This window comes from Typopeltis vanoorti, chromosome 14, assembly GCF_054136105.1.
Source record: "Typopeltis vanoorti isolate ZY-2024b chromosome 14, IOZ_Tvanoo_1.0, whole genome shotgun sequence".
Lineage (NCBI taxonomy): Eukaryota > Metazoa > Arthropoda > Arachnida > Uropygi > Thelyphonidae > Typopeltis > Typopeltis vanoorti.
This window is the reverse complement of record NC_143562.1, coordinates 64,405,558-64,429,581: the sequence shown is the minus strand read 5'-3', so window position 1 is coordinate 64,429,581 and position 24,024 is coordinate 64,405,558. Positions and strand designations below refer to the sequence as shown.

Here is a 24,024-nt window from a genome sequence, read left to right as displayed (position 1 = left end):
TCCAGGTGACTAGACAGAGTACAGTAATCCAAATGTGGAAGTATCAACACTTTATAAAGGGGAATAATAACCTCTTTATCTCTGGATGTGAGCATGTTTCTCAACAACCAAGTAATCCTATGTGCAATCTTGGACACCTTAGCAATGTGTCCCCTGAACTTCATCTCCCTATCTACCAACACCCCTAAGTCCCTAGCCTCATCAATCTCTTGGAGTACTGTTCCATCAATGTAGTACACAGCTGGTAATCTTAATCCCAAAATGCATAACTTTACACTTTTCCACATTGAACTGACATCCATTACCTTTCGCCCATTCTACCAGCTTATTTAAATCATCCTGCAAACTTTCAACATCAGCTTGATTTTTTATTGCGCTACCCAACTTTGCAACATCAGCAAACAACTGAATATCTCCCTTTAAGCCATTTCCTATATCATTCATATACAAATTAAACAACAATGGCCCGAGCGCAGAGCCCTGAGGCACACCACTGGTCACCTGCCTCATCCTGGACTCGGCTCCTCCAAACACCACCTTCTGGTATCTCTCCCTGAGCCATTCTCCTATCCATATCACCAATTTAGTATCCATTCCCATCTGTTCCAATTTGCGTAACAGTGTTCAATGGGGGTATCCTGTCAAAGGCCTTAGCAAAATCCAGAAGTACCACTGTGTAGCCAGTTCCTTTGTCCAACTCAGATTTCATTATAAAAAGTTAAGAGATTGCTAAGGCAGGATCTACCTTTAACAAAACCATGTTGGCCTCTATAGAGTATCATATCCTGATCCATCCATTCTTGAATTATGTCTTTAACCAACTTTTCCAATACTTTTACCACTACTCCTGAGATGGCAATTGGTCTGTAATTAACTACCGCAGTTTTAGAGCCACCTTTATGCAAAGGAACCACTTTGCCTAACTTGCACACTCCCTAGGGACCATACCAGAGTTCAAACTTAAGTTAAATATCCAAGTAAGAGGGGTTGACAATTCCTTTGCACATTCACGCAACACCCGAGCTGATATTCCATCTAAACCTACAGCAGTGTTTGCATTTAAATTTTGCAATATATTAAATACCTGATTTCTTAACTTCAATTCTCACATTAGTTATTGCTACAGGTACAGAGATATCCTCACTTGGATGATAGACATTTGAAAAGTGGTCACTCAGTAACTTGACTATTACATCTGATTTTGTCACCTCAATACCATCAGCACCCACTAACATTATCCTTCCGAAGTCATTCTTCCTTTTACTTGCCACATAGCAGAAGAACTCTTCGGGATTACCCTTGATCTCATTGGCTAAAGGTCTTCTCATAATCTGATTTAGCTTTTCTTACTATGCTGATAACCTTCCTAGCTTGAGCCTTGTACTGCTCAATAACATTTTCATTAACTATATTCTCCATAACATTTTCTTTTTTTGCAGATCAAACTTGATACTACTGCTCATCCATCTAACACCTACCTTGTTTGTCTTCCTGACCATAGGGACACAATCTGATATTGCTTTCCTCAGATACCCACTGATTTTATCCCATGCGCTGCTAACATCTTTCCCCTGCAATATGTTCTGCCATGGGATGGCTGCAAGCTCACTCCGAAGCTTGTTATAATTGCCTAACCTGTAGTTTCGTATATACCCTTTCTTAACAGAAAAATCCACAGATTTTGCAACCTCCCAAGTCAATATCACATGATCGCTTTCACCAATTGGAGGTAATGAGGACACCTTACTTATGCATATATCCTCTGAACCAATAACCAGGTCCACTCTCACACCACGTGTCCCTTCAGTTATGTGCTGTTTCAAGTAATTATCTCGTAGATATATGAACTCCATTTCCTTTTTGCTATGTGATATTTCCTCCTTCCAATTGATATCACCATAATTAAAATCCCCCATAATAATCACTAAACCTGCACTAATTTGCTGATGCATTAATTCGATATCTTCCCCTGTATCCCCTGGCCTATAGCAGCATCCAACTGTATATTTGGTTGCGTTGGTCACTATTTCATACCAGACTGCCTCAAATGAACTCTCATTCACATGTCTATCATCTTGATATACTACTTTCTTTGGCTGCAACTCATCAGCTATCATCAACAGCACTCCTCCTCCTGTTCTATCTTCTCTATCCTCCCTGAAAATACTGTACCCATCACATTCAATTCCAGTGACCACATCTTCTGCTGACAGTTTCACTAATGCCTACAAGTTTTAGTGAGATTGCACTGACTAATGCCAAAAATTCTTCTCTTATTTCGAATGCTTCTTGCATTGGTATACAAAAATTGCAGATTCCCTCTAGTTCTTGTACCAGCTTTAGAACTGATATACAAGTCACTAATTTCAGTAGTCCCATGCCGATTTTTATCCCCTCTCTTCTGCAATTTATTCTGATATCTACAATACAATATTTATTCTTTCAATCTACACTCAACCTTTTCAATGTTAGTTTCCCTGCCCAATTACTTCAACTTGTTCAGAAAACAGTAACTTCTTCAATCGCTTATGTCCTTTCATGTTCAGATGCAGCCATCTCTAGCATACAACTGTCTTTTTCCTTCAAACACACTCCAGACATTAACAAATTCCAGACCTCTTTTTTTTGCACATTCTTGCAATCATATCATTCATTATCATCACTCGTCTACTTAACTCGGAATTGTCAAAACGAGGCAGCACACACACTATCATCCCATTGACACTTTTCCTCTTCACAATATCTAACAATGTTCTTAAATCTTTTGCTACCAGGTTTATACCACCACTCAGGTCATTTGTACCCACCATAACTATCATCTTGTCTGCATCATGCCCTCTCTTTATTGCTAAAGCCACTCTTTCTATTGTCCCACTAGCCAAGCACTCCTCATGCATACCACTCTCCATACCCTTAATCATAGAATCACCATATCAGTAAGGAGATACTTCCAGTATCTCCTTACTGAGCACTTCCAATTCCTCATGCAGAAGATGGTCATTTTTCATTTTCATGAACTCCCGCCAAAGTTCTTCCATTACGGTCCTGATGTCTGCTTCCATTCCTAAACGCTCCAGCCTATTCTGACACTTCTCACATACGTCGACATTTTCGTTCTTCTCATTTAGCCAGACCGACCACAAATCCTTGACATTCTTCGGCGCATACATGTAGTAGTTTTCGCAACACATCCAATGCGAAAAATCTAATGCTGAGCCAGCCTTTTGTGTAGAAGTAGCAGTCCTGCGCGCCGCTAACGTATGTTTCTTGTTGGATGCCATCTTTACACGTTGCTTACACTTGGATAAAGGATTAAACCAAGAATATAATTTCTTGGCATCTTTAATTTACATATACTTATATATACACACACACATATACAATAATAATATAAGAATAAAATTATGGAATGTAGATTATGCAGACAGGTTGAGTGTATAGGAGGAACAATATGATTGAGGTCTATAAATTTCTGAATGGGTGTTATTGGATATTGTCCGATGAAATTTTTTGTTATATGGAAGGTGGGGAGAGAACACTGGGCATCCTTGGAAATTAAGTTTGTTTTCGGTTAACAAAGGGGCAAGAGCTAGATTTTTTCTCTCTCAGTGAGCGAGTGAGTGGAATCGTTTATCTGTTGAAGTGTGAATACTTTAAGAGAAAGTATGGCAGCTGGTATTGGTGATGTATAGCCTTTCTCAATAAGAACTTCACTCTGTGGTGGTATCAGATAATAATAATAATTTGGAGTCTGTTTTGAAATAAAACATTGGATAAAATATACATACATTTCTGATACTTCAATTGAGTTGCACTATTTTTAGGAGAAATATCACATCTTGAAAGATCAACTATAATTTTTATGAAATTAGTTGAGTAATGAAATTACCTCATACACAGGCACACATATTGCATCAATGAAACGGACCTGCATTACTGGAAGCTGGTCTTTCTTTTCTCGATTCATCATATCCTGAAAACAGTACAAAGTTTTATGTAAAATGACTTTTAAAATAAATCTTCCATTGATGCAAAGCATTAATGTTACAACTACAGTGTCTTTGCTATCAATCTACATTAAATGTCTTAAAAAAGAACACGTTAAAGAACATCCAGTCACCAGAATTAGTAGTAGAAAGTGGTCACATTCAGATCCCACTGCAAACTTGGATGTTTTGTGAATGTCTTTAGGTGGTAGATGAATTTCACTAGCCAGTGCAAGGCTACTATCCTGTTTACTGGAAACCAGAAGTGGCTTGGAAAAACTTCCATCTTTAGTCTGATTTATCTAACCCAAGTCATGGGTGGGACTCATATTTAAAGAAATAATGATAAAATAAACATTCTTTTAACATTTATTTTAATGACAGAAAATTCAATTTGTTAATCGGCATTAGTTATTTTGTTTATTATATATATATATAAATATATATTTGAAAATTGTTCTGGATATATCATAGTATTTCTGGGCATGTTCATGCAACTATGATTTCATGAACCATTAAAGTGGCAATCATCATCCTTTCCTGGAAAAAATGCATCTTCATTATTATGATATTCAGACAAAATTTCTTTGCTCGTTTTCCATCAAACTTTTTCTTCCAAATTGGTGTACTATTTGTTATCTCACTAAATGTAATTCGTTTTCTATAATAGCTTAAATACATTAATCCTCTGTTACTTTTCACTGCCAATTTTTTCACAAAATACTTTTTTTTTTTGGTAATCATTCATGTCTCATTGTTTAAATGGCCAGATCAGCTTAACTTAGCTCTCTTTAACATTCTTAAACATTAGTAATGTCATTTCCTTTCTAATATGGTAGATTCTGCTTATTTCTACCATAAGTTATTGTTATCAGCCACTTCTTATAATCAAATAAAATTTCCAGATTGAAAAGCAGGATAACACATAATAAACCTATCGTTTAATGCTATCTGTTACTTGATCTGCTATGCATTTTATTATCACTCTTCCTTTATAAAATGAAATTTTTCACACTCGGAAATTCAGAATTAGTGTGAACTATGATGTTGTAACATCTTTCAATTTATTAGGTGGTTTAATTAGATGTAGATATTACAGCCCAGTTATTTATTAAAGCCAAGTTTAGTTGTTTATTAATTTTTTTTTCTAATGAAAACAATGGGAAGCTGCATACTCTGCTGGAGGAAGTAGGGAAGGCAAAAAAGAGTGCAGAGGCAGATAACAAGGATGATATTAGGGATATACAATGCTAGTTATGAGGATAGATTGAAGGAATGTGGATCGAAAATTTTTTCAGACAGAAGGAGAGGTGATATGACTGAGACATTTAAACTGATGAGAGGTAGTTACATACAGAGTTAACATTGGGGAATTCTTATGTTTGGTGGAACAAGGGGAAGGAACGAAGATAAGGAGCCATCCCTGGAAGTTGCAAAAGGAAGTCTTGAGTAAGAGGGTGAGGAGTGGTTTCTTTGCATGGAGGGTAGTCGACCTTAGAATGCAGTGCCTGATAGAGCAATGAGAACGTGAATGAGCTCAAGGTATTTTATAGAGTGGGCCTCCCATAATGGTGTTGTGACTCCACGGAGGTCCTAGATAAAGTGAAAGTGGACATGCAAAATCAGGGAAACTAGAGCTTTTAAAAGGGAAGCTGTTGAAGCTGACCTACAGGTATAGATAGCCTGTAGGTCAACCTACAGGCTATCTATCGATATATATTATAGATGGCCTGTAGGTTGACCAGTAACCATTATTGCAAGTACCATTCACCTTAAATATGTTAAATAAAAAAATAATACAGTTAAGACTTTTTTTTTTTTGAGTGACAGAGAAATATTGTCCATGTGTTTTAATTTATCTAAAATTTCTGTAAGCATAAAATTTAATTTCAATTAGGACTTTGATTAATTACATAATGCTACTCTTTTTCACCACACTATTACCAATGCTATATATACATACATACACACACAAAATGGATTCCATATTTTTCATTTTTGATAATTTATGTAGACCAACCATGTTAATAATTACTTTAATTTCCTGAAGTTTTGACCTTCAAAAGAGGTGTGATTGGCAAGAGATTGACAAAATCGTGTTTCCAATGCAAAAATTAATGATGTTAATGAGGGTATTAGATCACAAAATGGTAAAGTGAAAGAGTTGATTGTTTTAGCTGGAACGATTTGAAATTATTTGAAAATTTGAATGATTTGAAAGGAGAAAGTATGGATGAAAGAGGACATGAAAGAATTACTGGAAGTAGCAAAAGAAAAGAGTGAAGGAGTTAAGATAGTGAGTCTGTTGTAGCAATATGAAGGAGGGCCATAATGAGGAGTGACTTAATGCATAGGTTATGCAGGAGGAGTGGTGTGGAGTGAGTTTGATGGGCAGAAGGACTTATACAAGAAATGGTTTGCATCTGAATGGATTTGGTGTTCAGAATCTGGAAAAAGTGTTGTTGAATGAAGTGAAAGTGGACATGCAAAATCAGGGAAACTAGAGCTTTTAAAAGGGAAGCTGTTGAGTGGATATACAGACATCAGTGAGGCAGTTGAGTGTATGTGTGTAAAATGCCTAAGTTAATACCACTGGTAACAAACCAGAATGGGAGAGTTAGTATAAAGTGGTCAGCCTAAGGGGCTTTTTTACTTTCTGTACACTAATACCAGGAGCATTTGGAACAAGGAGGGGGGGGGGGATTTTTAGCATGAGTTAGTTCACCCTGGCCAAAGGTTATTGGCATTAGTGAGACTGGCTGAGAGAAGATGATATAGTTAGGAGGAATAGAATATGAAGAGTATAATGTGTTAGAGGGAAAAGAATGGGGTAAAGGAGTATTACTGATGATAGCTAAGAACTGCAACCAAAGAGAGTAGAAGTTCCAACTGCAGGCCAGTGAAAATAGCATATTTGAGGCTATCTGGTGTGAAGAAGCCAGCAAAACAAAATATACAGTTGGAATTTTCTGTAGACCAGGGGATGAAAAAGATTATGGGGATATTATGTATTGACAAATAAGGTCAAAGAATGGAGGGCAGTAATTACATGAGACAGCATGTGATGGAATATACTATACTAGGGGTTTGAGAGTGCTAGTGAGGTAATTACATCTGAGAATTTGTCTATAACTAATATGACCACAATTACTGCCAAATGGTGAGAGCGATCATATGGTCTTGTCATGGGAGGTGGCTAAATGTGAAGTTAATACCCTTCGTAACGGTTTCAATCTTTATTAAGGTCTCATCAGTGGGAGCCAGACCCAGAGGTGGTGATACTAAGGCAGAAGCAATGGAGAAGTCATATTTACCTATATGAGTTGCCAAAAGGTGCCATCTTATTATTAAATTACTCTGGATTTAGAGAAAAATGTTGAAGTTTTTTTTTTTCCCCACACTTGGTTAGACTATAATAAATTTAGTTTAATCCTTTATCCAACAAGTGTAAGCAAACAAAGTTTGTGTCCGAAGTATCTTCATAATGGGAAATACTGAGACAAGGAATGATGAGAGCTTGGTTCACCTTTACCACGAGTTGCTTCAGTCCTGAAGATACTTCAGGTGCAAACTTTGTTTGCTTACACTTGGATAAAGGATCAAACTGAATTTATTATAGTCTAACCAAGTGGAAAAAAAAAAAACTTCCAAGTATTGACAAGCTTAGAAGATTGCTTGGATCAGCACCACGGCATGTGAAACTGCAAGGGTTGGATGTTGATAGTACATGGGAAGTGGTAAATTAGTGTTCGAGAGAAATAATAGCAGACTGCATAACTAGAGTTAGGAGAGTAAATCAAGTGGGAGTTAAATGGATGAATATCATCATTAAGTTCAAAAAAAGAAAAAAATTGTGGAGGTAATTCATGGTGAAAGGTGAGCAGCAGGCACACGAGCAGTACAAAGTGCAGGCTAGACGAGTAACCAGTGTGGTAAGAAAGGCAAAAGCAGTGTATGAAAGGAAATTAGCAGTGCAGGCCAAAGATAATCCCAAACAGTTCTTTTGATATGTCACAAGTAAAAGGAAGAAGGTTTATGGGAGAATGATTTTAATGAATGCTGATGGTAGGGAGGTAACAATCACTTGAAATAGTAGAATTGTTAAGTGAACACTTGGCAAGAGTATATCATCCGGGTGGAGATATTGCAGTAATGAAAGAGGCAAAGGCTTCAATGGGAACAGAGGTAAATGAAATGGAAGTACATAAATGGTGGGCTTCGGTAGTGTAGCGTTAATGGTGTGTGCTTGTTAAGAAGAATGACCTGAGTTCAAATCTGAGCATTTCTTCTCAGGTTTTTTTCCTCTTAATACCGAGTTAGTCGGTCTCGGGCCGAGGCTGTGAGGGTTTCCCCCTCACGCACAGACAAACCGACCATAGAACACACACAATTACAGACAAGTACACCATCAACAAAGCTGTTCAATTTACTTACCTGAAAATAATTCTGTGATTTTAGTTTTTAAGCCGGCCTGGTTGGCCAAGTGGTTAGCTTATCCGCTCTCCAGCCAAAAGGCTGCAGGTTCGAACCCCACCATGGGCATGGATGTTTGTGATTGTCTGTGAAATTGCTAGTGGTGATGCTGAGCGGTAGATGGTGTTGGTGTAGTTCATTGTAGTTGGTGGAATGAGCGAGTGGTGTAGACAGAGTTGTAGAGTAGGTACCCTCCCTCGATGAGTCTTTGGACTCCCTGGAGGTGTCGCGTAATAATAATAACATATTACAGGACTTTAAAGTGAAAACAGCTATGGGATCAGTTCAAGTTTTACATTAAGGTACTAGGCAATTATCGGTGCCTTTGACTACATTGTTTAATCTAAGTCTTGGCTCTGGGATAGTCCAAAAGGGTTGAAAAAAGGAGGAAATAGTTCCATTTCATAATGGAGGCTCCAAGACTGATGTAAAATTACCAACCTAACAGCATATCAGGAGTTGTTGTCAAAGTACTGGAGAAGTTGGTCAAGAGCAAAATACAGGCATGGACAGACGGACATAGGATACTGTATGGGGGAAACATGGGTTTTGTGAAGGGTAGGTCATGCCTTAGTAACTTGCTCATGTTTTATAATACAGTGATAGGTGGACTTTACAAAAGCCCTTGACGGGATACCACATGGAATTCTAATCAATAAACTGCAGCACATGGGGATGAATATAGGATTGGTGAGGTGGATAACAGGGTGCTTGATAGAGAGATATCAGAGAGTAGTTTATTCAGGAGTTGAGTCCAGAAGGCCTGTGTCTAGAGGCATGCCAGATGACTGTTCTTGGGCAGCTACTGTTTCATTCGTATATTAATGATATAGAAAAGGATCTGAGAGGAACTGTTCAGGTGTTTGCTGATGATGCAAAATTGGGTAGAGCAGTACTTAATACAGATTATGTTAAAATTTTGTAAGATGATCTGAATAGACTGGCAGTCTGGGCAAAGAAGAATGGATGTCAGTTTAATGTGGCAAAGTGTAAAGTTATGCATTTTGGGGTGAAAAGATTGCCAGCTGCATATCACATTCAAGGCCATCGTCAGATTAGATCACACCATGAGGCAAACAATTAAATATCGCCACTTATGGATTATAAGACGAAAATATAAGAAAATTTCCAATTGTTATTTTGTTTTTATTACAAGAGAAACATTAATGCAAAATTATTACATAATAATACTAATTAAATGTTTGCTCTACAGGGGGATAGCACACAATAAGACTGTTTTTAAGTCATCTAAATTTAAATTATAAGCCATGTCTGCCTCTTATGACCAATCAATCACTGCTGTTCGCAAATAATTTTTAATCAGTTTAAGCTTGAAAAAACTTCTTTCCACACTTGCTAAGCTAACAGGAATTGTTAGCGTAGAGACGCCGCCTACTGCAATATGGCTGAACGAGCGCCCTTATTAAGCAGCGCCGTGAGGCAGGCTGCCTCTATGCTACACCCTGTCAACGATACTGATCACACTGATGAAACTGTAGTCCAAAAAATGATCAGGTCAGAGATTTGGGAGGATTGGTGGATAAGGAGTTGAAGTTTAGAGGGCACATAGCGAAAGTGGCTAAAGCAGCTCATCAGATTACTTGGTTACTTAAGAATACTTAGATGAGCAGAGACAAGCAGGTTATTATTCCTCTTTATCGAGCCTTGATAAGACTCCCATCTTGACTACTGCACGCAGATCTGGGCACCAGGGTTTCTAGGTAATGAGGAGGTGGTGGAGGGGATCCAGAGGCAAGTGACCAAGTTGGTAGCATTTCTATGGAATGAACCTTACAAAAACAGGTTGAAGATTTGTGAGTTACAGAAATCAGTTGACAGGCAGAGAAGGGAGTGGCATGATTGAGACATGCAAATTACAGAAAGGTTTTTCCAAGATTAATACATAGGAAATATTTCAGAACGGGTCTGGTGGTGGGAGAACTAGTCACCATCCTTGGAAACTGTGCAAGAGTGTAGTTATTAAGGGTGTTAGAACTAGATTTTTGTTTGGAGAGTGGTGAATGAGTGGAATAGGTTATCTATCTATTGTCATCCAATGTCTCATTCATCAGTGGCACACGCAGAGAGAGGGGGGGAGCAAAGGGGGCCCTGGGCCCCCCCAAAAAAGGGAAAAAACACTAGAAAATTTTTCAAAAATCTTTTCCTAATTAAAATTCATTTTTTTTTATGTTGTGTCTTCTATTTCTATCTCTATATTTCAACAGAAAATGGCTGCTGATGATAAATAGTTTGTGGGGGTTTAACCCATAACTGGATAAAGTGGATGAAATACTTGCCCACCTTAGGACTTTTCATGGATCAAAACATGAGTGGCATTTTGTCTTTTATCATGTAATTACCCTCCTCCACCATTAAACCCTTAATGGCAATTGTGGAGCCATTACTCAATTATCTGTAACACAGCAACCTTTGTGTCACTTGAGTTAAAGTATCCTGTGTTACTTGGAATTTTCTTCACTGTCCTTGGATATTTGAACTTTTTGCTGGTCAATATATTTCTTGTCTTTCCCAAACATCAAATAAAATTTCATATGTAAAAATAATCCATTCTGAAATGTGTGAAGAGATCACCTTAGCAATGAATTTACATTTACACTGGTGTCCAAAACCTAAGGATGAACTACATTTTTATCTATATATAAAAAAAATGTCCAAGACTACAGCCAAATGTGGACATAACTTTATTGCCAGCATACTAATAAATTATATTACACAAAAAATGTATTATAAATTTCATAGAAATTAAATTGCAATATATTTTTAGCAAAAGTTACAAATCGCCTAAGGAGGTAGTTAAGGAATTAATGTACAGCTTACAGGAAACTATGTGGAGAGACATTTCAGTATAGAATATGTCCACCCCAAACTGCAATACAGCTCTCACAATGTAGTACCATGCTTATCACCAAGTGATTCAGGAGTTCTTGAGGCAAACTGACACACTTCTCTTCCTTCAGAGCAAGGATAAGACCTTGTTTGTTTTCTGGAGGGGAATTTCAAGCAGCGATGCATCTCCCTGTTGCATCCCAAACGTGTTCTATAGGGTTGAGATCTAGGGAGCATGCTGGGAACTCACTTTGATGTGAGTTCCCAGCTCTTCATTTTCAAAATGAATTCTTCATTTACAGCACCACAGAACAATCTAACGTGACGTAGTAGAACTTTGTTGCAATATCATTCAGTCTTAAGTGCCTTTTTCCAGCACTTAGCTTGGTGCATGAATTAAGCATGATGCCTCTTCACACCATAACCCACCATATCTATTTCTTTCATGAGCATTCTTGGGATGGTAAGCAGTACTACTTTCACACCAGATCAAGTGTCATCTAGAATTGAAGGAAAGACTAAAGCGACTCATCTGTAAAGAGTACATTAGCCCATTGGTGTCTTGTCCAATGTTTATGGATACAACACTGCCTGAAACATCATCTACAATGAGCTGTGGATAAAGGAATGCTGACTACAGGCCTTCATGTGCACCAGTGCTTGAATAGAGCAGACTTGCAAGCTGACCTGCCATGGTGTGTCAATTATGTTTTACATTTATAACAAAAAATCTGTCTTCATGCTCCATGGTAGAACGAGGGTGACCTTTTTGCAAAGGTCTGGAACACATTTCATTGGTTTGAAATGCTGCCCCGAGCCTGGATACAACACTATGTGAGATTCCAAACTATCTTACAAGATCAGTAATTCTGTGATCTTCTTCAAACTTTCTAAATTCTTCCCTGAATGAAATCATCTATACTCTTTTTTCAGGTTATCTTGGAAGTAGCGGAAAAAGCTACATTTCCGGCTTTTCTTATCACTCGTACTATAGGCTTATTACGCTGCATAAAAAAGTTCCTTAATTTTTTTATGTTATCACATCGTGTGGTACTTTGTATATAATTATTTCACTACTTCCTTACTTGCCAATGTTAGAATTATACGTTTCATACCATTAAATTGTTACAGGGAACTTATTTCTGGATTCTCCCCCATGTTTAGGATAAAGCCAGAGGTCGTCGGAGGCCACATGAGAGATAATTGCATTTTCCAAAAATCAATTCCCTGTAACAATTTAATGGTACGAAACATATAATTCTAGCATCGGCAAGTAAGGAAGTAGTGAAATAATTATATACAAAGTACCACACGATGTGATAACATAAAAAATTTAAGAAACTCTTTTATGCAGTGTAAGCCTATAGTTACGAGTGGTAAGAAAAGCTGGAAATGTAACTTATTCTGCTACTTCCAAGATACTCTGAAAAAGAGTATAGATGTCTTTTGACATTATAAACATCCAACTCTGCAACTTTATTCCTTCACAAAAAGAGCTTCCTTCAAACACAATTTGCTTAGCACAGACTTCTTGCCTTTTATCCTGCTGAGTGCTGCCACGTGACCCCTTATGCATGAGTTAAAATTTTGAATGTGTACCTACTTTCTACTTGAAATCGTCAATTATACAAATTGCCGCAAGTTAATGCATCTGAATTTGTGGTTTTACAATCTTCAGAAATAGTGTTTGTCTAGGTTTTGGAGACCAGTTTATTTAGTAACAGTAAATTTATCATCTTTATTCTTCAAATCAGTGCAGTGAAACAAGACAGTTTGACTAAATTTAACACACATGAACCACAGTAGTAGGTTTTTTTATTACGTAAATGTTTCGTCCTAGGTATCTTAGGATATCATCAGTACAGTAGACCAATACTAGGAATGACACAAAGGATAGGGCGCGTACGTACAATGGAATCCAAATTGCATGCAGTGGCGCATTGCGGCCTGAACTTAAATTAACATTAAATTACAGTTAAGTTATTTTTACACAATTTGCCATGCTTTAGGAATGACAAGAACACCATTGCGGTTTAGATTTGGTCTGTGAAATAGGGCTTCAGCACTTTCTTTATATAAGCGTTCATATTTATATGAAGATCTGTGTAGGAGTTTTGTCTTTTCCCAGTGGATCTTCAACTCCATGTTGAGCGAGGCCTGATTTTTGCGGTTTGATGAGGTGGATATGGTCTTGATGTTCCGAAATGCATTTAAAAACTGATCTGCCTATCTGTCCATAATAAGAGAGTTTACAGGAGCATGGAACCTCGTATACACCAGGTAGTAGCATAGGTGAAAGTTTGTCTTTGGGCGAAAGGTAACAGGTTGTGGATCTGGTTGATGGGTTTGTAGGTGCAGCAAGATTGTATTTCTTCATAATTTTAGAGAGCCGTTCGGATCATATAATCAAGACAGTTTATGTTCTTTCATTTTAATGACAATAAGACAAAATACTGTGTTGGTACTTCAAGAAGAGGATAACATTCGGGATCTTGAATTATGGTAGATGGATTAAAGTTCCATGAGCACACTGTAAGTGTTGCAAAGATGGCACGTTGTATTACTGTTATGATAAAAACTACATTGAATACAATGCTATGTGAGATTCCAAATTATCTTCAAGCTCTCTAAATTCTTCTCTGAATGAAATGGCATCACTACATATGGACTGTTGTGCTCCAATTTGGTCATCTCATATTCCTTGTGATGTGGAAACTCTAGAGAGGGTCCAAAGATGAATGGCCCAAGAGATATGAGGATTCAGCAATGTTGAGTCCTTTGTTGGGAATCGGGAGGTTGTGGAGAGGATTTAGAGATGAGTGACCAAACTGGTGAAAAGTCTGTGGAATGTTCCCCATGAGGATAGATTGAGGGTGTATGCATTGCAGTTTAGCTGACAGAGGAAAATGGGATATGATAGAAACCTATAGCTTACTAAAGGGGAGTAAGCAAAAAATGAGGGGTCACACTTGGAAGCTTCTAAGAGTGTAGTTAGTAAGGGTGTGTGGACAAAGTTCTTTTCTTGGAGAGTGGTGAATGAGTGGAGATAATAGAGATGCCAGAGGTAGTTGTGAGTGTCCCAGCAGTGAATAGGTTTAAGGAGATGTATGATAAGTATTGTGCTAATAAACAGAGTGGGTCTCCCATTACGAGTCTCTTTTGACTCTATGAAGTGCCCATATAAATAATAATATGCTAGAGACCTTCAAGTTAATTAAGGGATTCTACCAGATTAACACAGAAGGAATTATAAAAAAGAGTGGATGTTCAGATGAGATGAATGAAAGGCCATCCTTGGAAGTTGTATAAAGATGTCCTGAAGAAGCATAAAAATATTGGAGCTTCATCTTTGCCCAGGTTATCCTTTTCAGCTTGCATGTTGTTTCTTTATTCACCAAGTTCCTTTAGATGAAGCACTTAACTTCCTCGAGCAAGATTTTCCAGCTGAAATAATCAGCTTATTTGACATTGTCATTCATTCTTCACTTGCCAAAATAAAGTTTACCAACAAATTGAGAGCACATCAATGGATAGTCCTCTTTCTTCCATACCTACTTCATGGAAAGATTTGAACAACTTATGCTGAATAACATCCTTCCTAAGCTGTCTTATGGTACAGATATGTTCATAATGTTTTTTTTTTGTGGTTTGGCACAGGTCCTGTACAGACCTCCAAAAGTTTAATCAGTTAGATCAACAATCTTAGCCATCTTATCCAGTTCACTGTTGATTTAGAAGAGAACAGTTGGATTGCTTTTTTAGATCTATTACTTTGTCAACCAGATGGTAGCCTTCACTGCTCAGTATTCAGAAAGAAACCATATACTGGACTTTACATTCATCCTCTTTCACACCATTGTAACGGTCAAAAATCTGATGCCGTTAAGACGAGTACATCGAGCACACTCTCTTTGCAACATTGAATTGCTGCCCTCCTAAGAAATAAATCACATCAGGTCCTTACTAATGGTTTTACCAAATCATACGTCAACAAGATAATTAATAATTATAGTTTCCTTATCATTTGCCTCTCATCAAAAGAGGAGTAATACAGAGATGGTCTGTCGTGTCACCATTCCCTATGTTAAAGGCATCTCAGAAGGTTTAGCCAAGTTACTTAGATCTGTTGACCTACAAATGTCCTTCTGTCCCATTAACAAGATGTCTACTTTTCTAGGTTCGGCTAAAGATAAATGTCTGCCTTTACACCCCCATAAAGTATGCTATCACTACCAGATACAGAGTTCTTGAAAGAAAATTAAGGTTCTTTAAAAAGTAATAATCTTTTAGAACATTTATATAAAGAGAGTTGTGAGACCATGCTACATCAACTGAATCTAAATAGAAATGATTAACTTAAATTATCCATCTTATGGGAAATTGTTGTTCTTCACAATTTGAAATAAATAAAACAAATATTGCAGTATCTGTCGAAGCAGATACTTGTAATACTGGACTGTTTCTTTGCACTCTCAATAGTCAGTTGTTCAGCTGTTTGCTGAAATTATCCTAAGTTTCACAAATACTTTTTTTTTTTTTTGCTGGGTTTCTATTTCAAAATAGAAACCCAGCATTAGATATCCAGTATTTCTAATTATCTTAGAAATATTGGATAATAATCCTCGTAGCTCAAGGAAAAGGCTAAAAGCATAGATTATTTTTGCTGCTATTAAGAAAGAAAGGAAAGGCACTCAACCATTTGTAACATCTTGTTTGTTTCCAATTGTTTAATTAGCAGACATCTTAAACAGAAATACCGATTTCTTTTACAGGCTGATGTAATATTTATGTCAGAATAATTTCTTAATTTATAATAATCACAGTTTGTCTTATTAATGAAAAATTATAAATTATCTGATATTATCGTAGAAAGAAAGGATTTAAATTTAAAAAAATGTGTGTGGTGTGTGTGTAATATAGGCACTCAGCTATTTTTTTTTATTTCTTTGGTGTGTGTGTGTGTTGGGGGTATCCACCTATTCAACTTATAATTTATTTTCAAAACCATTAATTTACAAGACAATTGAGAACATATACCCATATATTTTTGGGTAAAATAGTAGTAAGAGAAGAGCTACTTCAAATATGCCACTTATCTAAACTAGCAGTAAATGTTTTCAAATGTGCAATGATTTCTTTATGCACTGCAAGAAAATACCAAATAATGATAATAAGAAAACGTGATTGTTTTTTTCAGAATGAAATATTATTTACAATTCTCTCTGATTTGTTCAATCATCAAGACTTAGCTCTGACAAATTTCCAAGAGAGTGGAAAGAGAGTAAGATAGTTCCATTACATAAAGGTGGTTCAAAGACAGAAGTAGCAAACTACAGACAAATAAATATAACAGGAGTGGTTGCTGAAGTATTGGAAAAGTTGGTTAAAGGTAAAATCCAACAGTGGGCAAAATAGCACTGTAAACTTTGTCTTGGTAATGCATTCACATTTCATATGGCTACAAGATGATACCACTGGACTTAGCAAAGGCATATGACAAAATACTACATGGAAAACTGCTACAAAAGTTGGAGCAGATGGGAATGGACATGAAGCTAGTAGCATGGATGGGAGAGGACGGTGACTGACAGACAGACACTGCAGAGTAGTATAGTATATGCTGGAATGCAATCCAGGAGAATGAGGGTGACTAGTAGAGTACCTCAGGGTTCTGTACTAGAGCCACTACTCTTTAGTTTGTATATCAATGATATAGGGAAATATTTTTAGGGGGAGGGGGATATTCAGTATATCCTTCGGGGTGATTTAAATAAATTGACATTGTGGACAAAGGATAATGATTGTCAATTTAATGTTGCTAAAGGCAAGGATATGCACTTCAGGTTGCAAAAGTTGCATATGATGTATCATAATGATGGTACTGGATTACAGGAAATTGATGAGGCTAGGAAATTGGGGATAATGGTGGATAGAGAGTTAAGTTTAGAGGTTATAATGCAAAAGTTGGTAAAATAGCTCTAAGGATTACTTGGATGTTTTTCAACATTCAAGTAATCCTTTGAAAAGAACCTTCATTAGAAAGCTATGATTTGACCACAGATTTGATCACGTGAGTTTCTTGGGGATCAGGAGGTGGTACAGAGGATTCAGAAATGAGTGACCATGCTGATGACAGGTCTGTGGAATTCTCCCTATGAGAGGTTAAAGGTGTTTAATTGATAGGCAGAAAAGAGGGGACATAATAGAAACTTATAAGATATTAAAGGAATTCTATAAAATGGATGCAAAGGAAATTTTTCAATATATGACAAATTTGTCAGTGAACTAAGGTCCATCTGTGAAAATTGTGTAAGAGTGTGTGGACCAGATTTTTTGCATTAGAGAGAATGAATGGAATGGGTTGCTAGAATTAGTTTTGAGCTCCCTTACAGTGAATGAGGTTAAGGAGAGGTATGTGTGTATACAGGTTTTGTGTGTATACTGGTTGATCAAGACCATGTTGGAGAACTTTTAATTAGTTTAATGTTGAGAAATGTAAAGTTATGCATTTTGGGATAAATAGATTACAAGCTGTGTACCACTTTGTTGGCACTATACTCCAGAAAATGGATGAAGCTGGAAATTTAGGGGTAGTGATAGACAGAGAGTTTAAGTTTAGAGGACATATTGCTAAAGTAACCCATAAAATTACTTGGCTATTGAAGGACACATTAACAAGTAGCGATAAGGAAGCTATTATTCTTCTATATAAGGCCTTGATATGCCCACATCTGCATTACGGTTGCTCAAGTTTGGTCCCCTGGATTTCTTGGGAGATGAGGAAGCAGTGGAGAGGATTCAGAGGCAAGTGAATGGTGAGTGTCCCTATGAGAATAGATTGAAAGTGTGTGGATTGCAGAAGTTGGTCGATAGGAGAAAAAGAAGGGAAACATTTAAGTTGCTTAAAGGGTTTTATATAATAGATGCATGCAGGGGAAATGTTTTAGCACTTGGCTAGAGGAACCAAAACAAGGATCATCCCTGGAGGTTGAATAAAAGTGTGGTTAGTAGGGGTGTGAGGACTAGATTTTTTGCTTGGACAATTGTGAATGAGTGGAATGGGTTGCTAAAATCATTTGTGAGTGCTTTGTCTAATTAATAGGTTCAAGGAGAGGTATGATAGATTGTGTGGATAGATTGAGTTCCTGCGATGAGTCTCTGGACTCCATGGAGGGGTCCATATAATAATAATTAGATGTGTAAAAAGGCTTATGTGTTCATTGTACATGTCGATTAATTTTAACAATATAGATGAGAACATAGACTGATAAGAAAATAACTATTTATTAACTTATTGCTGATATTTTGTTAGTATTCTATCCAGCATCTTCAGAGCACAAAAACAGTTTGTTACAGTACACAAAACAACAATCTGGTATAACAATGAGACTCTATTCTTCTCTTCCATCTAAGATGGCTTGAGCCTCCATTGGGCAGGATCTTCCAGTTTTCTCTATTCCTTGCTTTTTGAAAAAGTTCATTATAAGTTCTACATCCTGAAATGTTCTTTATCGATTTCAGCCAGGTGATTCTTGGTCTCCCAGGTCTTCTTTTAGTTAAAAGTATTTATTAGGATGTTAGGTAGTCTGTCTGCATCCATGCATATAGCGTGGCCAAACCATCTCGGTTGTTTTCTAATATTGTCTTCTTATACGATAATTCTTGTCTAACTGTGCTATTTGTTTTCTTTTCTATCCAACCTTGCTTTATTTATTTTCTTTAAGCATTTCATTTCAAATGCTAACAGTTTTTTTTCCTCTCTTTCTTAATTGTCCATACTTCTGCTCCATAGATAACGGTTGGTATGATTACTGATTCATATAGTTTGATTTCGGCTTGTTTAGATATCTTGTTGGTTTTCCAGATTTTCTGTAATTTTTCCATGGTGGTCCATCCTATTGCTATTCTGTGTTTGATTATTCCAAGTGCATCTATTGTTTCGGTTAGTTTTGATACAAGATATATGAAGTTATCTACTTGTTCAATTTGTTCTCCATTTAGGGTGACTGAAATGTTAGTTTTGTTCCTCCCTATTTTCATCACTTTTGTCTTTTGTATATTTATTACCAGTCATATATTTTACAGGTTTCGTTTAGTTTGTTTATAAATCTTTGTAGTCCATTTGGAGTTCTTGCAATAAGAACAAGATCATCTGCATATTCGATATTACAGGTAACCCTCGTATAACATGGATGTTAGGTTCCATAGAAATGCCGCGTTATATAAATTGCGATTTGTGAAACTCAGATTACATAGAAAAAGTAGGGTTACGTTCCGAAATCTTTTTTATTAAATTATATAAACAACCATGACATACCCGAAAAAATATTTTTTTATTTAATTCTTGTAATTCATGTAAGTTAAGAAAACAAACTATGAAACAAATATTATACATTTGTTTAAACTTATATGTATAAACTTATTAAAATATAAATTGTACATAAACTTTATTGCTCATAATGCATAAATGTTTTAGACAAAATAAAATAAAGTGCATATTTTAATCGGCATCACTGTCTTCAAAACGAAATGTTCGTTTTGAAGACAGTGATGAGTCTGCTCATGGCCTTGCTGTGGCTTGTGCATATTTTAATGCACAAGTCACAGCAAGGCCGCTCGTAAATAGATCTTCTCTATATACGAGTGGCCGAATGTTGTCATCACTTGAAACCTCTTGGACATCATTTGTATAATTCTCTTTGCATACTTCGGCTGGTTTAGTTATCAAGAAGTGAGTAATAAGACCTTGCTTACCACTATGCTGCAATTTTTTATTAAGTTCATATTAGCTATGTGGCCAGTAGGAGGAGAAATGACTGTGAAAGAATGATATTGTGGGATAAAAATGGGAATAGAGTGACTGATGCAGATGACATAGTGGAATTGTTCAATGAACACTTTATTGGAGTATTTCCTCCTAGAGGAGTCAGTTTTAATGCTAGAGGGATAGGGCAGGTTCGAGGTTTAGAGGTACAGGAGAGTGTGTTTCAGATACCGAGTACTCTGGATGTCAGTAAAGCTTTGGAACTGGATAGTATTTCACCACGATTTTTGAGAGAATGTGCTAGGGAACTGACAGTTTCCTTGACCTGGCTTTTCAATGAAAGTCTGGATGCAAGAAAGGTGCCCAGGGAATGGAAGGAAGGTAAGATAGTGCCATTGCATAAGGGTGGTAACAGACTGGAAGTGTCTAATTATAGGCCAGTTTGTGTGTCATCAGTAGTTGTTAAGATCTTGGAGAAAGTAGTGAGGGACCATATACAGCATTGGGCAGATGAGAGTAAATGTTATCTGTGAGAGTCAACATGGATTTGTGAAAGGGCACTCTTGTTTTAGCAATATGCTAGCCTTTTATAATAAATTTTTAAATTAAGGGGATATAAAATCCACATTGTTTCAAAACTGAATAAGAAACTCAAAGATTGGAATCGAATCAGAGAGTTTCATGCCGAATATAGTAAACTATAAAGTACGGCAAACACTAGCATGAGCTAATGCAAGTGACCCTAGTACACAGTACAATATCGGACAACTCGTTGCAAAGGTGGGGAAAGTTCAGATCGCTATTCTTAGGTATTTTCCATAATGTAAAAACACATTTCCTAGGAAATGTATGCTGTTATTACATTATGGAGGGAGGTCACTACCCAGACCGGTTTCAGCCTTTTTTGAGGCTTCATCAGTGAGTAGCTAGACCATAATACCAAAGTGTATAGCGAAAAGAACTTATATACTCTGCTATACGAGTTTCCAAAGAGGTGCAACCATTAAGTTACTTAAATATAAAGAGCTAATAAGCTTCATTTCGGCGATATAAACAATATTTTAAATTAAGGGGATATAAAATCCACATTGTTTCAAAACTGAATAAGAAACTCAAAGATTGGAATCGAATCAGAGAGTTTCAAATACGTAAGAATAGCGATCTTGTCCGATATTGTACTACGTACTAGGGTCACTTGCATTAGCTCACGCTAGTGTTTGCCGGTACTTGATAGTTTACTATATTCGGCATGAAACTCTCTGATTCGATTCCAATCTTTGAGTTTCTTATTCGGTTTTGAAACAATGTGGATTTTATATCCCCTTAATTTAAAATATTGTTTATATCGCCAAAATGAAGCTTATTACCTCTTTATATTTTATAATAAAGTTACAAGTTTCCTTAGATGAGGGAAAGGCATATACTGCAATTTTCTTAAACTTAGCAAAGGCATTTGACAGGGTGCCACATGATAAGCTGATATTTAAGTTGCAGCACATGGGTCTGGATGTCAGATTGGTCAACTGGATTCAGGATTGGCTGTCTGATAGGTATCAGAGAGTTATGTATGGTGCAGCAGTTTCAAGGAGGAAGAGGGTTACAAGGAGTCCCATAGGGCTCAGTACTAGGACCTATATTGTTTAACCTTTATATCAATGACATTGCCAGTGGATTACAAGGGGATATTCAGTTGTTTGCAGATGATGTTTAGCTGGGAAGGATTATTAGTAATAGTGCAGATGTGGTAGCCCCTGCAAGAGGATTTGAATAAGCTAGATAGACGGGCAAATGAATAGGGGTTTCAGTTTAATGCAGCAAAATGTAAGGTCTTGAGGTTTGGGACACATCAATGGGAATGCTGCATACTGTATGGGAGGAGTTAAAATTGGAGGTTAAAATTGTTGATAGAAACCCGAAATTTAGGGGACATATTGCAAAGGTAGTGAAGGTAACACAAAGCATTGCTGCAATAATGAGAAGAACACTGACCTGCAGAGATAAAATGGTTATCATTCTGTTGTATAAGACCCTGATCAGACCACACTTGGACCATTGTTCTCAGATTTGGTCACCAGGATTTGAAGGGGATAAATTAACTGTGGAAAGGGTACAAAGGCGGATAACAAAGATAGTTATAGGGATCGGCTGAGGGAATGTGGACTGCAGAGTTTGGTGGATAGAAGGAGAGGTGATATGATTGAGACTTTTAAACTGTTGAAAGGTGGTTATAGGGTTGACACTGTGGAGTTCTTTCGCTTGGTTGAACAGCGGGAAGGAGTGATGACAAGAGGCCATCCCTGGAAGTTTCGAAAGGAAACTGTGAGCAAGAGAGTGAGGAGTGGTTTCTTTGCATGGAGGGTGGTTGAACCATGGAATGCATTGCCTGATGAAGTGTTATGATAGACTGTGTTTCTTAGGGGGGGGAACCTCCCCTCGATGAGTCTTGACAGACTTTAGGTTCTTAGGAAGGACCTCCCCTCCCACGATGAGTCTTTTGACTCCATGGAGGCTTCCCTATTGAGTGTTCCTGGTAAGATATATGCAAGTATACTTGAGAAACAGTTGAGAAGAATTGTGGAAGAAAAGCTTGGTGAAGAATAAGCTGGAGTCATGCCAAATAGAGGCTGTCAGGATCAGATCTTCACTTTATGACAAATAGTGGAGAAATCATGGGAATATAACAAAGATCTGTATTTAAGTTTTGTCGATTTGGAAAAGGCATATGACAAGGTGCCAAGAGAGAAGCTATTCAATACGCTACAGTTATATGGTGTCTATCAAGCAATACTTAGTCTTTATTTGTGTTGTAAGTCAGCAGTTAGAATTGAAGGAAGTACAGGAAGATGGTTTAATGTTAAATCTGGTGTGAGACAAGGATGTACATTATCTATATGGATCACATTATGAAGGAAAGTGGTATTAAACATGATATCAAAATTGGAGATGTTAATGTCAGCTCTTTGCTTTATGCGAATGATGTTGTACTTCTAAATAAATCCGCTATAAGTCTGCAAGATTCTCTGACTAAATTGAATAACTGTTGTAATAGATATGGTATGAAGGTCAGCAATAAAAAGAAAATGAAAATAGGCAGAATCATTGAAAATGTCAACTGTGTTGTGAATGGAGAACCCGTGGAACAAGTAAAACATTTCAGCTACTTAGGCACGATTTTTAGTGAAGATGGTAAATTAAATATGGAAATAGACAACAGAATCAACAAAGCTGGTATGGTAGGAAGTCAATTGAATAAATTCATATGGAATAAGAGAGAAATTAGTCGGAACACTAAATTAGCTGTATACAAAACAGTGTTCAAACCAGTTTTAACTTAGGGATCTTAGAGCTGGGTCTGAAGTAAAACACTTGACCAAAGACTAAAGTCCGCAGATATGAGAGTCCTGAGAAAGATTAGGGGCGTGAACAGATTGCATCAATGGCAATATCATATTAAAAACGAATATATTAGGAAAGAACTTGACATTGTCAGCATCCAGGAATGCGTCAGCAGAGCTAATCTCAGGTGGTATGGTCACTTAAACAGAATGGGCGAGGAAAGATTAGCAAAACAAGTGTTCTCTGCGAGGTTGGCAGCAAAATGACCCAGAGCAAGACCAAGATATAGGTGGATTGATATGGTACAAAGTGCTTTAAATGATAGAAATATAAGATCTGATAATGTTGGAGTCTTGACAAGTAACAGACTGATTTGGAGGAAAATTGTAGATAGGAAATTAATAATGATGTAATTTTTTTCATGTAGTACTATCATATCCTGTACACTCCTTGAGGGTACATGGCAGGAATTTGATGATGATGATAATAACATGGAGCTAAACAAATGTCCAATTGTCTCGTGAATTTTCCGGAGCACTCCTTTGAGGGATCATTATCCGTAAAATAGCTTCCTAACTTTCTTGCCAAGTCCAATCCTGCTAATTTCTTTAAATTGAA

At 36.9% G+C, this 24,024-nt stretch overlaps 1 protein-coding gene across 1 annotated transcript in view; it reads right to left on the bottom strand.

Annotated features, from left to right (window-relative positions):
• Positions 1 to 24,024, bottom strand: part of Pde11 (Phosphodiesterase 11) — a 384,638-nt gene that overhangs the window by 8,205 nt on the left and 352,409 nt on the right. The window contains exon 19 of the mRNA XM_090404525.1: positions 3,890 to 3,973. Coding sequence (XP_090260651.1) covers positions 3,890 to 3,973 — 84 coding nt within the window. The remainder of the gene's footprint in view (positions 1 to 3,889; positions 3,974 to 24,024) is intronic.